This window comes from Jatropha curcas, chromosome 6 (assembly GCF_041381405.1).
Source record: "Jatropha curcas cultivar XTBG-Jc1 chromosome 6, XTBG_Jcur_1.0, whole genome shotgun sequence".
Classification (NCBI taxonomy): domain Eukaryota; kingdom Viridiplantae; phylum Streptophyta; class Magnoliopsida; order Malpighiales; family Euphorbiaceae; genus Jatropha; species Jatropha curcas.
This window is the reverse complement of record NC_143156.1, coordinates 10,252,050-10,268,763: the sequence shown is the minus strand read 5'-3', so window position 1 is coordinate 10,268,763 and position 16,714 is coordinate 10,252,050. Positions and strand designations below refer to the sequence as shown.

Below are 16,714 nucleotides of genomic sequence, written 5' to 3'. Positions count from 1 at the left end.
TTGTTGCAATTACTAGTTTTTATTAATTATTATAAATTCAAGTGGACATATTATGGAGTAATTTAATTATTAGACTGATGTAAAATTGAAGTTGGCGCAGGTTGTCCGCCAAAAGGGTAAAGGGCCGCTGAAACCAAGCGTCTTGGAACCAAAATCAAACTGTAAAAGATTTTCTTCCAACTGATGCCCACCAATAACAATGGAGGTCTCTGCATCTGCTCCACCATCAACAAATGCCAGACACAACGCATTGTCGTTTATATTCACCATTGAGTTTGTACCCCAAATTCTCCATACAGTACCATTATTTTGCAAAACAAGATCAATGGTCGGCACAGCTGGTCCAACCCGAGTCACACCAATATGCTTTGCACTAAAGCAAACCCCAAATGGTGCTACTGCTTTAACTCTAGGCACCTTACTTAAGGCCTTCACAAAAGCTTTAGTAACAGCTTTGTAAATGGAAGTCTCTAACACTGTGTAAGGATTAACGGTGCTGATCTTAGTTCCACCTTTCCCTTCTTCAGTGATGGACAACAATTTCTTGTTAATCTTAACCTGTTTTTCGTTAATCTCGATGGATTTAACTCTAATGAAATATTCAACAGACGCATCGCCAGCGAAATAAGCCCCTGAAGTGCTAACAGGATTGATGAGAAGTGGAGTGTAAGACAGGATTTTTGAAGAATCAATTCCTGGGAGCATCACATAAGGTCCGTCACCAAAAAAGATAACCCCCTCAGCTTGCGGTGAAGAACTTAAACACATAGCGAATTTCTTTTGTAACCTGAAAGCAGAAGACAACTGAAAAGGAAGTGAAATGTTATTTATTCCAAAACCTGCTATTCCCTTAACTCCATTGGCTAGACTTTCTAAACTTGAGGTATAACCACAAGTGAAAGCAAGATTAGGTACTGATACTAATTTTCCAGGATTCCTTCCATCAGTGGATTCTAGAGACAGAATATCTTGACCAATTTGACCGCTGCTGCTAACGCGACTCACTGGGTTATAGAAGAGTTGGTCACAGGTGTTATTATGGCAACCTGGTTTTGGAGCTGAATAACATTCAGAAGTACAGGAATGTGAATTAGCTAAAGTGCAGAGCTTGGAATCACATGATACAGGCTTATATGAGGAAGAGATATAATCTTCACAATCGACCCAGAGGAATTTACCTCCAAGATCAACAGTCACTTTTAAGGGCACAAAAGGGGTCCTTTGTTTTATGTGAGTTAAATATTGGCTTGTTGATGAGTCTTTCGTGACTCGAAGGAGAAGACCTTTAGGGCGAAATGGTGTTTTAGCTAATGAAGGAGAAATGAAGAAGAGAAGAGAACACAGGAGGAGAAAGGAAAGAAATGAGGAAGCCATCGATCGACTGATTTAGAGAGGAAGGTTTGTACGAAGAAATAGTGGAAGTGGAAAGCTTATTTATAACTGCTCGCATCTCTGGACTGGGTAAGACTTACCTAACCATGGGCCAGCACATTGTTACTATTTCCTTTTTGTTGTTTTGTATATTACCCCTAGCATGAGAATTCTCTTTTCTCTCAAACTTTATTTTATTTTATTTTATTTTACAGAACCATGGGCCAGCACATTTTTTTCTCCAAGAGTACCACGTCCATTTAAGAATTCACATAATTTAATTATTATTAAAATAATAATAATAATAATAATAATTGTATTTTAATATTCAGAAAAGTATAAAAGGACCTCATGGTTTCAACTTTTTTTTTTTTTTTTTTTTTTTTTTTTTTTTGTGTTACTTTCATTTTCCTCTTCCTTGTCATTTTATGTTTATGGACAAAGCCTCATCTGTGTTTTCTAAATAAAAGTGTAAGATTGCTGTCATCTTGTTAACTAATAACCTTAGTTCATTACCAAATGTGCACATGGTATTATAGATTAGATCTTCTATCAATTATATATTAGGAATGGACAAAACTTGTTTAAAACAAATTTATGAGCTCATCCATGCATTAAATTAATCACAATAGAAATTATTTAAAAATTATTATCATTTTACTTTTTTTAATGAAAGGTTATTTATTTATAAACAGAAAATTTTTACTCCTTTTGTCCCAAAATATAAGTCGTTTTTGGATGATTATTTTGTATCAAAATATATATCGTTTTGAATATTTTAAAGATTAATAAATGATAATTTTTCAATATTATCCTTATTTAGATTAGTTACAATAAATACTCATAATTAACTATTGATTTTGAGATAAAGGATAATTTGGTCAAATTACTCTTGAGTTTATTATAATCTAGAAAAATTAATAGTTTTCTTAATCTTTGGACTTATATTTTGGGACAGATTGAATTTTTTTTTTTTTTTAAATGAAAGGTGACAAAGTATTTATTTATATACACGACATTTTTTATTAGTTAAGTACATGCACGAGCCTGTGCATCGAATTTATGTCAGGCATTCTCGTTAAGAATAAAGGAAAATGATAAAGGATAAAGTGACTAATTAGCATTTCAATAAAAAAAAATGAAAATGATTGGATCTAAAGTTGAAAACAAATGTATGAGTTGGACTTCTTAATTTCCCATGATAACTAGTGACCGTCACTGGTAATTATCAATGCTGTTTATTTGATCAAATATTCAGAAATGATTGCAATTAAAATACAAAATAATAATTAATGGTATTAATTAGCATCTCAAAAGAAAATTTTCAAATCAACAGCTGATTAATATTCTTATTAGACAAATTTAGCTTAATTTTGGAATAAAATCAATTATAAACTATATGAAACATTTTGTTAGTTTTATTTTATACTAGTGTTAGAACTCACTCAATGCGCGGAGTAATATTAAAGGATGAAATAGTTTTTTATAACATCATTCAAAAATAACAAAATTGTATAATAAAATGATCGTGAAATGCATTACAAAATTGTACGTAAGATATGCTAAAAAAAATTGCAATGCTAAAATGTTTCTTAAATATCCTGCGAAGCCTTTTACTAAGGTATAGCAAAAGTCATGCATGGTATGACCTAGACGTGTCAAAATGGGTTGGCGTGTCAGGTTCAATATGGATTCGCCTAGCACGCAACACGATTAGGGTTAACATTAACACGATCAATTTAATAATAGTGTTAAATTTATCGACACGAAAATTAGACAGGTAACACGAGCATGACAGGTTAAGTGGGTCTGTATAACCCGCTTAATATCATAAACAGGTTAAGTGGGTCGTGTTGACCTGTATACTACCCACTTAACCGCTTATAATATTTTAAATTTTAACATATTTAACTTTAATCATATTTAAAAATAAATTTTCATATACAAAATGCATAAATTTTTCAAGATTCAAAACTAGAATAAAAAAACTAATACAACAATAAAAGTCAAATAAGTTTTAGTTAGAATATTTATATCTAATGTGGGTCCTGTATATGTATGGCATAATCCAAAAGAGTGGGTGAATTGGGTATTAAAAAAAATTAATAAATATAACTTTCAAAAACAAAATCAGAATTTTGTTGCAAAACGATTGTGCGAGTGAGTTATTAAGATTAGAATTTTCTCACAAAGCTTAATGTAAGATTAGAAAGACTTTGTAATCAGCAGCTATTGATTAGAACTGTTTCACAAATCTTAACCAATTTCAAAAACACTTTATAAAGTAAAGTTATTACATTTAGAACTTTTTCATAAAGCTTAGTCAATAATGTTAGAACCATCTCTTTTCATACCCCACTAGAAGAATTCATAACCCGTTGAAGTTCATAACAAATAGAAACAGGAATTTGAAAGATGCCTTGTAGCATAAGTTGGAATAGCTTGAACAACTGATTTGAGAAGAATCTTCTTACCTGCCTGAAATAAAAATTTATTATTTCAATAATTTTACTATTGTTTATTTTATTCACCGTAAATACATAAAGTGTATGAGTACTTGTAGGCAATCCTAGTAGTTTTTTTCTTAAAAATTTTGTTTGACCAAATTTTTTTACTTAAATTGTTGAAATTAAGTTAGGTGTATATGGATAACCTATTGGATAGTGCTTGCATAATTTAAAATTTTCTTAGACATTATAATTATAGTAATAAAATTAAATTTTGTTTGACCGATAAAGGAAAGAGATAATAAAAAATTTTAACTTTAATGTTCTTCCTTGTTTTTTAAATAAAAGTTTAAGATGGTTGTTGTGTTGCTAATTAATAAGGTGAGCTAGATTAGATCTGGTATGAAAAAGCTAGATATTAAGAATTAAAAAATACATATATAAATATAATCACATGCCAAAATGCAATATAAAATGCACCAAGATTCCAGCTGCACTTGCAATTGTTGTTTGTTTGGGTTACATAAATTCAGGCTTTTAAGGTTGTAAAGTTGCAACTTGCCAATTCAAATTCTAATAAAGAAGGAGAAAGCAGAAAGTATAATGAAATGATGAGGAAGGAAGACACGGTTAGGTCGATTTAGGAAACAAGTTTTGTATGGAGAAATAGTGAAAGTGGAAAGCTTATTTTTTGTAACTTGCTGCATCTCTGGATCAAGTTTCATGAGTATTTCATCTTTCATGTTATGCTTCATTTGCTTCCGTAAAATAATTTACGGGAAAATAATTTGCTGAAAAATATTTTCCATAAAAAATATTTTCTAAATGACTTATTTTTTGTTATTTAGTTGTAATATTGTAAATTAGTTAAAAATATTAAAATTTTTATCTCATAAGGCAACAAAAATATTAATAATAATAGAAATTTTATAATTTAAAAATTTTATTGTTAAATATGAGAAAAATGCAAAAAAAAAAAAATGTAAGTTATGAAAACGCCACCGGTGGTTGATGGTGCCTATCCGTGGCTTGTGGTGGTGGTCAATGGTAAATGATGAATGGTAGCAATGACTACGATGATTAATAAATTAAAAAATATAGATTTATAAGTTTTATCAATATTCGGAAAACGTTTTACTCTCTCTCGAAAATAGGAAGTTATTTTCTTTAAAAAATGACCTAATTTTCTTTTGACCACAAATATTTTCCGTTGACCTATTTTCCTAAGCGCCCCCAAACAACAGAAAATTGTAGAAAATATTTTTCTGCAAGTTATTTTATGGAAACAACCAGAGCCTTTGTTTTTTAGTTTTATTTATTTATTTTTATATAGTAATATTTATTTATTATTTATAATTTATATATAATTTATACTATATATAAATGTGGGACTATGGAGGAGGGATTTTCGATAGTATCTTTAGTGAAATTTGAAATATCCTAATATAAATTTAAACATGACCAATTAAAAAATTTATTTCAAAAATATTTATGATATTTAACTTTAATATTTTAATTGTTATTTTAATATATATATAAAATAGAAATTTTGAAGGAGATGTTGGTTTTTCTTTTTTTTTTTTTTTTTTGGTAATAGGAATCATGGGAACCTATATAAAAAAAAAAATTCAAGTAGATATTCAATTAAGTTTGTTAAATGTGTAGACGCTTAAATTTTGCCTCTAAAAGATTCAGTGATGATATACTATTTTTTCCATAAAATTGGATCGACGTTTCCGATCGCCCTGGTTTTTGGATTGATAATCCGTAACTAAGATTACCGATGTGTTTAACCATTTTTACTTTTTCTGGTTACCGGTCGTTTCACTGCGAAATTGGACCTGTGAAATGCGTCGAAGCCGTCTGACACATTTTTCGGTAAACTACCAGTGGTTTCATTGCAACAAAAGTAGGATCGGTCTCGTTGCGGGCCCGACAATGGCATTTTTACTACATCAGCCCTAAATGGCGCCACCCCACCCTCAAATATCTATAAAGAGGCTTTGGGGGATAAGCTTTAAGAGAGAATTTTTGGAAAACTAAGGGAGACTCTTGCATTTTTAAAACTCAACTCAAAAATCTTAAGGCAACGAGTGTTAACCTTGGATTTAAGTTGAGATCTAGCATTTAATCAATAATAAAAAAACTTGTGATCAATCTGAAATCCTAAAAGCACAAACTTTAATTTTGAAACTCGGATCATTAGATTGAAAACCAAGGAGTTAGGTTTTTCATCCATTTTTCATTCAATCTCCAAGTGAAACCACCAAAGGTAGCTTCTGAGAACCTTTAATCTATCTTCTCATCTTGTTCTTTTCTCTTTCGGTGTTTAAGACACCTTTTTTGAGTCTGGTTGTGAGGGAAACTCAGGATCAACCAAACAAAGGGTTCTATACCTCTATGGCATGAGGCCAGCAAGAGTGGCGTGCACCACTTCCTAGTGCCTCACGCCACTAGTGCCTAGATCCCCTACTGTCACCTAGGAAACACCAAAAGCCTTTCTGATTTGGGAAAGGCCCTGCGCCACTACGTATGGCGTGCGCCATAAGCATGAGGCGCATGCCATAGTCCCTTGTGGCACAAGGCCTTTCAATTCAGAGGCTCTAAATGAATAAAAATCCAATAAACGTCCCGATTCGATGATCCTATGGCCATGCTTCGACCTTAAAAAGCTCGTGATGCCTTAAAATTAGGTCATATATGGATTAATAAAAAAATAAAACATGATTGAGAGCAATGATTGGTGGATTTGTTCATCCTTCTTGGATGAACATCAAGATCATGAGCTCAAATCTTGTTAAAACCTTTAAATTTCTATCATTTAATTACTGCCTTTTACTTTATAAGCACTTTATTATTTTTGTTCTTTAATATTCATGTTCTTCAATTTATGCCTTTTAATTTGATGTCTTATGTTTATTATTATGCTAACCCCCTAGTTATTTATAATGTAATTGTGAACATGCATCATTTCATCATTCTTTGTATGGAAGGATATGTATGATTATTGCGATGATTGATGTTTAATTCTGTAAATAAACTATGCATTGTGTTTGTATGATTTATCTTCCTTATTGTGATTTAATGTGTTATTATTGCAAAATATAAAGGGTCCATAAGGATTCCAATTAAGCTTGTTTTTAATAGATAGATTGGGTTTGGGAAATTTGGAGGGTTTGAGGGTAGATTGTATTTTAACTAATTAGTTTGTATTCTATTCTTCTCACTTCCCCTTCTTTGGATGGTCTATTTCATGTTGTATGGATGAGATGGAAAGTACGTTTGACATGTTTTTCAAAAATGCATAAAAGGATCTGTTATCAATATCGCTTCTCGAGCTTCGAGCCTATGGGAAATAGTAATGACACGAGTGAAATCTAAGAATGTACACAGATATGTTGTGTAACTAGAAAGTTACTTACATAACATTTGAACCATTCTACAAATTCAGAGTCCAGTTTTGCATCAACTGCAGTATCAGTCAACTTGGGATTTTGAAGCCGTAAAAGCTTGATATATTTCCTGTTTATGAACGAACAAAATTATCATAAATATGATTTAACTAAGCCCCAGATCAGGTTTAGACTCTCAATAAAATTTATACTTACTGTACAAATGGTGTAATCTCTTCGCAATTCAACAAAATATAACTTACTAAGATTATTTCTATAATAAGGGTAACTATATATATGTAAAAAGAGACTAAAGTTATTATTTCTAACTAAGGTTATATATATAAACTTAATGTAATATCAATAAGTGTACGATTCCTCATATTCAGTTTTTAAAAAAATTTCGGTAGCACTTCGGCATAACATAATCAATTCTCAAGTCAAAACACACTAATATAAACACTTTTATATCATCCCAACATCTAACAAAGTCAAAATGGCCATTATTGGGCTTGGAACTCAAACGCATCATTCATATGATTTCCAATCAAATGAAAACACAAATCAACATAAACTAATTTTAAAAAAATTAATTTCAATACATAATATAGAAGTTGATTTTTTAAATAATTATTATATAAAATAATAATAAAATGGACTTCTGTCTTCAATGTAAAAGGGCAGAAATAACACTTAATTTGCTACTAGATTTTAGTGCAATATATAATTTATCAAAACAATCTTTTTTTTATAAATTATCTCTCTAGCTTCCATATTTTAACAAAAAAATAAAATAATAATTTTTAAATCTATTATTAAGTAGAAATTATTATTATTAAAAATAAATATAAAATCCATGTATTATAACCACCCACAATAATCATGGTGCTAAGTAAGAATACAAACAGTGCTTCATAGTTAATTACATCCATTTAAATTTTGTAACTTTGCTATTTTTGGATAAGAAAAGAACCGCCTTTGAAAATAACATGTAATGATAATTCTAATATGGCAATTAGTGGAGCATGTTCGTCTCTTATTGCCCAATTTTGGATGCAACTATTGGATTCCGTTTCAGATATTGATGCATATAGTATGGTAAGTCTTACATTGACTCTATAGAATCGTGAATTGGATTATAAGCTTATGGGTTGGGGGTCTTGTATTTGGATTTTCTCTTTTCTCTCTCTCTTTTTTTTTTTTTATTTTTTTTTTATTTTTTATTTTGTCAAATTGCCAATCCACCAATAAAAGATATTTCAACAAGAAAACTTGGAGTTGAATGGCCAATGCTTTGTTGTCTCTAAATCAGAATCTTTTTTTTTTTAAAAGGAATTATTATTTCATCCCTCAAATTTGGTCCAATTTATAATTTCTTTCCTAAAATTTGAAAGATATATTAAAACAACCTTACGTTATGCATTGATTATACATACATTCTATTTAGAAAGCACATTAGCCACTAAATAATTATCAAAAATGCTCCACTAGTGGAGATAAAGAGAAAAAAATTGCTCTATTTATTCTTGCCTTCTTTTTCTTAGTTTCTTAATAAAAAAATTGAGCAAAGCATATGAAATTAATTCTTGAATTTTTTTATTTTTTATTTAGACTGAAAGTTAACTTTATGGGTAGATTAAAAATATAGAACTAATATAATTAAATGACTAAAAAAACAACAATAATAACTAAAAAAAATGAAATGCATTCACATAAAAAATGAAATCAATCCACAAAAAAAAACCCAAAAAAAAAAAAAGACAGCAAGAGGCGTACCTGACCAGGGGGACGCGAACGAAGCTTCTGCAAGAATCTCCGGTGACCGGCTCTGCAAGAGAGTGGAGGAGGAGGTGGCTGGGCTGGGAACGGGTACGACGCGACAGAGAAGAGAAGGGGAAGGAAAGAGGAGGGCTGCACTCGCGCAAGGCGACCAAGAGCTTATAAAACCCTATTTTATGCGACCGACGTGCATTGAAAAGTCAGTCACAATTTTTAATCATGCGATATCATTTTCTGGTCAGAAAAATTGCGACCGACTTGCGACCAATATAATTGGTTGCAAAAGTGTCGATCGCAAATCAGTCTCCAATTGGTCACAGAACGAAAGCTAAATTTGGCGCTGAACTGCATCATCGCAATTTTGCAATAGGCTTTTAAACGGTCAAAAATCCATCGCAGAATCGGTCGCAAATTAGTCGCAATGGGTCGCAAAATAAAAACCAAACTGACGTAATTATTAGTGCTAGAATTAGCGACGGATATTATGTCAATCCCAAATCCGTCGCAAAATGTGTTGCCGTTTGGTCGCAAATCCGTCGATGGATATTCAACCTCCCAATCATCGCAATTAGTCGCAATATCATTGCAATATTGCGACCGATGTGCTTCGATCTCAAAATCACGTTTTTTTTATAGTGACAGTTCTCAATAGCCTTTCTTTGATTTTGGATTTGAGCATTCGAGATAAAGCCACGAGGGAATATAACATTAGGTGCATTTCACGATGTTGTGATTGTATGATTGCATTATTGTATGCCATTTCATAAGCATGCATTCATGCGTACATGCATCATTTCGTGTTTTCTAACAGTCATTTTGTTCAGTCAAGATAGCACCACAAAGAGAGAAAGCATTGAAAGCAGTCAGTTGGTTGAGGACAAACAACCAGTTAATTAGTTTAAGAACCTTCAACCCCCTCTAATTTATCTAGTTCAGTTTCTTCTAGTCCATCGGGCTCCCGCTTTGAGATTAAGTGTTCTTCAGTTCGAACAGGTTTGCCAATTTTAGCTTTCGCTTCTACTGATAAAATGGTTAAGACCAATGTTCCTCTATCTGAAATGAAAAAGATGATTGAGAAAATATTGGTAGCTAGTCTTGAGAAGTTCATGAGATCCAATAAGGGAAAAGAGAAAATGGTAATTGAAGATGATGAAGAGGCTAAGGATGAGTCTGAAAAGAGGGAGCATGTTGACAACACTTGGCAAGACGATGAGTTTTTTAAGAAGATGTCTACCAAGAAGGTTGAGCCTGAGCTAGTCATCTCAGAAAAATTCAAAAACCTAAATAAGAAGCTCAAGAAGCTACATGTGTTTATATAGTCCAAGGGGATGGACTAATATATTGACCTAGATGGTGATGATGATGAGGAGCTAGAGTTGAAACAAGCTACTCATGTGACCTAGAAAATGCCAAACATGGCAAATTGTATGATGGAAACGGTGACCTGAAGGTGCACTTTATGCAGTACAAGTTTATCATAGAATTGGCGGGTCTACCTTCAAGGGAAATTTTGAAAATGTTCACGATGTCCTTAATGGGGTCTGCCCAAACTTGATATTACGATCTTAAGAAGATAGTAAGAAGAGATTGGAATGAGCTTACCATGGTTTCCCTCAAAGAATACGCCTACAATCTCCAAATGAGCGTAAATTTGAGAGATTTAGAAGCGGCTGTGCAAAAGCAAGACGAGACCTTTACAGATTATATGGCTAAATGGAGAGCCAAGGTCATGCAAATGAGGAACCGTCCGGATACTAAGGAGTAGATCAAGATCTTTATAAAGGGGACTTTGCCAGTTTTCTGTGAGAAGCTATACTATATGCCACCGATCGAGTTTTCTCAAGTTTATGAAGTGGGGACCTCCATTAAAGACAAGATTAGGGAAGACGAGAAGTATGGGAACCGTGCCGAAAACTTTAGTAAGTCCGGGTTAAGCAAAAAGACATTTCATTCATAATAAGTGCATACATTCCATAAATTGCACATTTAATAATTGTTTAGTACATTTATTAGAAGTAGGATAGAAGCATCTACATGCCAGGTCCTAACAGAAATCTAGCTGTCAATAGATCAGCCGACTCTAAATCAGCACCGACTTTAGAATAAACTTGCTGCTTAGAGCGGTACAAGTTTGAGGAAGAAGTATCGGCCACATCAGAAATGGGTACAGTTGTGTGACTAGGCGAACTGAAAATAAAGTGAGACAGGAATCGCTGTGTAATAAGGCTGCCCTCAAACCCTGTATAATCAGGGATAGCTTGATGTCGACCGTACTGCCTAACTACGTGGTTGGGATAATGAGCAAGTGCCATGGACAACCCACACAGGGGCATACAGAGCATGTAAGAAGAAACTGTGACTCACTCTATGTACCACTAGGGGCAAGTCCATCTGACTCCCTCGGAGGTAAGATCCTGAAAAATAGCAGTCCAGTCTACCATAGTCTCGCCAGACAAACGGTACTGACAACAGACATAGACTCGCAGTCTATAATCGAACATCAAATGATCCGATGGTGGAGCCATCACCTGCAGCTTCTCAAAAGCCCACAACTACAAATGCATTCAAATAAAAAAAAAAGAAAAAAGAAAAGAAAGAAAAGCTCATTAAGTTAAAAGTTAGAGCATATAAAAAAATAAGAATAAGAAAATTAAAAGAAAATGCATTTACCTGCAAGAGAAGTGGACTCCCCATCAGACCCAGTATCGAGCTAGGGTCTCGAGCATGCTATCCCTGCCAAGTAAATGTCTCGTCTAGAATAAGTGAAAAAGGTGTGCGTCGCCAAGCCATCTACTTGACTATGGGCACCAGCCTAAGGCTACCATAGCCATCAATGCCACTGAGTAATAAATATTGGCTAAAGATGCAGAAATAAATAAGTGGAGGCCAGTAAAGGCTAGTATGGTCCACACTCAAGGCCTGGTCAACACTCAAGGCCTGGTCAACAAGCGGTTGAAGAGGCAAAACATTAGCTGCTAAATCATAGGACCATATCTCATACGCTGAGAAACCAAAGATAGGCAGAACCATTGAAGCAAGATCTATGTCCAATCGGGGCACCATAGGAATTTCATCAACCACATGTATTCTCCTAGAAATGGTGTTGAGTTCTTTAAATAATGGACAGATCTCAAAGTCATTATGACGAAATAAGTTATCCGAAGGATCAAACTGGCTGATCAACCACTGCAACAATTTGGGTTGAACCTGAATGTTCCAATAATAAGTTAACTCGTTTGACTTCGAATGGTGACAATAAATCCCATTCTTCATGCTGAAGATTGTACAATAGTGCTTCAAATGCAGATGCTAAGGTCCGATGGAAAATAAGGAAGAAATGATAAGTTTGGAGGAGTTTTTGAGTGAAAGGTTCGTCAGGAATAAGAGAGAAGAGCTTTTGTAGCGCATAGGTGTATTATATGTTTTTACAGTAAGAAATGAGAGGACAATATGACAGCTGGCTACCACTGTATCACTAGTGGCACACACCATTGCATTGTGGTGTAAGCCACAACACAATGGCGCACACCACTGGTTAATAGCCAGTAGAACAAGATGTTGTTTTGTTGTTTCTTCAATTCCCAAATTCAATCAGCAGTATGAATGTCAATTATAAGGGGTGAATACATCGATATCATTCAAAAACTTATAAAGAGACTGTCCTCTAGCATTCATATATGAAAATAATGATTCTTTATAAGAAAATTCCTTAAACTAGGTCCGAATATAGGAATGCAAGAATAAATAAAAAGAAGAAATACAAGCAGAAATAGGTTAGGGTAGCCGGCTCAAGATATGTTTGAGGCTGTCTCCTCCAAGTCCTCGCTGTCAGACTCCTCCGTCTGCTCAACAATAAATAGATTGCATCCAGCTCCACGACCTGCATGCCCACCACTCTGCATCCCTCGGCCTCGATTAGCAGGAGGTGCCATGTCAACTCTCTACACACATTTATAAATATTAGTGTTTGCATTACACGTATACATGGCATATGCATTGCATGTCTTCTTTTTGTAGTGTTTACACTTATAAATATATGCTCATCTGAGAGCCTTGCCTGTGCCAACTTCAAGCGAGCTACCTCATACAGCTACCACACCTTATTGTAGTCGTCAATGGACACCTATAGAATAACACAGGGGCAAACAATAAGTAAGCATAATAATAAAGAGCATATATCAGAATTAAAAGAAAAAACAACAAAAGTTACTCACGTGGGTACAGCCAGGCGGTGACATCCGGTATGTACTCACAAGATGTATCTCTAGCATACCTTGGGCAAACCGATCTGTGCGGTCTAGGATAAAAGACAACGAGGAACCTGGCCCATGCTCGGGCGTGCCAACAACAGCAGCCGTATCCGAATCTCTAGGCTCGAAACCTCTCCTTACACGCTAACCGCGTTGTTGTTGCTGCTGCTAGAATAAGGCACAGTTTATGAATGAAAGACATTGAGGCAAAGCCAAAAAACAGAATAAAAGAGTTAAAATCTACTTGTGCAGGGGTAGCGCCCCGGCCTCTATTTAGCTCCTCCGCCTTAGCAAAGGATCAAACTCAGTCGGAGGAGGGATGTGAATCTGGAGTTGAGTTCGCGCAAATATAGTGTTGGCTCAAGGGTCAATTTTATCTTGAGATTTTGGTGATTATGCAAAACAAATAAATTTAATATTTTTGTATGTGCTAATATTAATTTATGCAGAATTTTTAAATATAGAAATTGTTAAAGAAGGCAAGTCCCTACAAATCCAAGATTTTGAAGACCATGAAGATTATTAAAGAATTTATTTTTTGGCAATTAGTAATCATCGGATATTTTGTAGGATAGAGAGAATATTCTTTTATAAGCAAAAAAAATTTCTTCTCTCTCTCAAAAATGATTTTTGAAAATTACCTTGAAAATTAAAAATCAAATCTTGATCTTTTTGGTTTACTTTCCTCAAAGAAAAAGATTTTGTCTTAATTATTTTTGGTAACAAAATATTTGAAAAAGATTTTTATATCTTTTATTTTCAAAAATTATTTTATAAAGGAAGTCCAAAATCTCGTTTTTATTTATTTACCTTAAAAGAAAAGATTTTGACTTAAAACATTTTTGGCAAGAAAATAAATAATGATCTCCGTGTATCTTTTAGTTTTGGAAAGTCAAAAATCTTCTTTAAAAGCTAAAGATTACACTTTCTAAAATGGAATCATCATTCCTCTATAAAAGACGTCTTCCTCTTGTGAAGACGTGGGTATTTTGATTTTCAAGAGTAAGAGTTAATTGCATCAACGTTTATCTCTCAAAACTCACTCTTAAAAACCTCTTATTTCTTTTCATCTCTTTGCTTCACGAAATATTTTTTAAGAGAAAAGAAAATTTTATTACAACTACTTTTGAAAAACAGTTTTGTTCTTTAAATCATTTTCTAAACTTGATTTCTGTTTTTCCTGTGCTCATATTTGCATTTCTCTCTGTATATATAGATTTTATAATCTGTTGTAGACATGCTTTTTATTTGAAAAACTTTTGAGTAATAGTTTAAGTGAAAAGCTATAGTGGAATAGGTTATCAAGCGACCTTCTCCTTGTGTGAGATTCTAATGTCTTGATTTAAGTTTCTGTTCTCTGCAAAATTAGAAAGGGTTGAGGTTAACTAGAACCTTTGAAAAAATCTAGTGGGACAAATGGTAGATCTAGGTGTTGATCTATTGCCTTGTATTTTTGGTTTTTCTCTTACCCTTGAAAAGAGATAACATAGTGGAGGATCTCAAGATGAGTCTTGGGAAGTAGATATAGGCGAGTTAGTGCCAAACCACTATAAATCCCTGTGTTTATCTTTTTATTTTTTGAAGTTCTGCTTGATTCTATATTATTTACACAACTATTAATTTTTTTTTAGAAATATAAAGTTGTTAATGAATTTATGGTTCTAAACTTGGATAAGCTTTATCTTTATTGAACATTAGAACTCTGGATTTCTGTATTGTGATTATACCAAGTTTTAATCTATTCTTCTATATTCAGTATAAATCACAACTTGAATTTTCTAATATTGTTTAAAGCTTTGTGAAGCAATTCTAAATACAATAACTGTCTTTCACAGAATCTTTTCAAACTAGCAATAAGCTTCGTGAAACAGTTCTAAATTCAATAACTGTCTTTCAAAGAGTGTTTCTAAACTTGCAATAAGCTTTTTGAGAAAGTTCTAAACTTGCTAACTCTCTTTCACAAATGCTTTCTATTTCCGCTGCAATAGAATTCTGATTTTGTTTTTGAAAGTTAAATTTTTAGAAAACCCAATTCACTCCCCTCTTAGGTTGTGCCATACATAAACGGGACCCAGCATAGCATAAGCGCCTGCCACAAAGGCCGCCGGGTGATCTGTAGCAGCTGACCCTCTCCCAGCAGCTTCAATGTCCTACTCCAACTGGATAGACCTCGTCGACAGCATGTAGTATGGAACATCGAGAGGGACTCTGCTCCCCTCCGGACCATGCTTCCACTCATATACCCTCTCTCCGAGGTAATTCATATCGTAGAACAGACTTGAAAGGAGGAGACGTTTGTGCTGATGAACGACGGGTACTTGAACAAAATCAGGAAAGTCAGCTACATCTCCCCATGGATGTCTCTCTATCTATAAAAAAAGAAGGAAAAATCATCAGCAAAAGAAAAGAAAGAGAAAAAACAAGAACATAAGAAAAGAACAGTAAAGAAATTCAATAAAAAAAGGGAGGTAGCGACTTACCCGATCCAAGCTCAAGCCGTTCAGTAGCTGTTGAAACATCCCGATGTCCGAGTTAGTATGAGAATACCTCCTATTGTACCTCCATGCTCGGCCTCGAGGAAGAATTCTCACATTTACCCCACCCTTGAAGCCAAACAAGTCAGGCGTGGGGAGGACTTTGAGCTTGCAAGCCCATATTTGCATCATAAATAACCTAGAAAATAGTGAATAATAGGAAGAGCAAGAATAAAAGCCGAAAACAAACAATAACTAGAAGATGAGATTTTATACCTCGATGGTCGGCTTGCAGCCGACCTTTAAGTGCTCTCCTCGGATGCACAGGTCCATGCTATAATACAGATAAGATAGTGCGGTAGCTCCCAATTGAACTGCTTGGTGGCATCCAGTCCTGAAGTGGTGGAAGTAACACCAAGTCCGCGTTGTTACCATGGTTCATAAATAAAGTGGTCGACAGTAGATAGAATATGTAGGCTCAATCCACCACATCCACGTCTATTTCAATAACCTGCTCCTGGGGCATCTCCTAATAATGCGTATATATGCTCCCATACTTGACCCTCTGGTCGGAGATAGTGGGCTCCATGCTAATAGCAGCTCGAAGACTTACTCGCAAGCCTGGACGGTGCAGTGTCCACATCTTGTCATCAAAGACCATTGACTGTCCTCCAAACAGTAACCTGTGATGGCAGCAAAATCTATCGGCGTGATGGTCATCTCTCTAAACGGCAGACGGAATGTATGTGTAGAATCCATCCACCTCTCCATCTGTGCTAATATGCTAGACGGTAGAGTCCGCCACTGCACATGAGGAAGAGTGTCCACGAAACCACTGAAGCCTACCTTTCGGACATGCTACTAAACCCACTCAGGTAGCCGGTCAAACCACTCATCGATCACAAAGGGGTTGTCGTTGGATTTCACATGCCTTGTGCCCTTCTGCAAAATAATTCACAGTAAGTATGCTAATAAAAGTGCAACGGCACATGTTTTTATAT

General features: G+C 34.2%; 1 protein-coding gene across 1 annotated transcript; it reads right to left on the bottom strand.

The window, feature by feature from the left end:
• LOC105645338 (putative aspartic proteinase GIP2) lies at positions 1-1,415 on the bottom strand. Its single transcript, XM_012230914.4, has one exon. The coding sequence runs from the start codon at positions 1,372-1,374 to the stop codon at positions 70-72; it is 1,305 nt and encodes a 434-aa protein (XP_012086304.1). The 5' UTR covers positions 1,375-1,415; the 3' UTR covers positions 1-69.
• Positions 1,416-16,714: the final 15,299 nt, after the last annotated feature.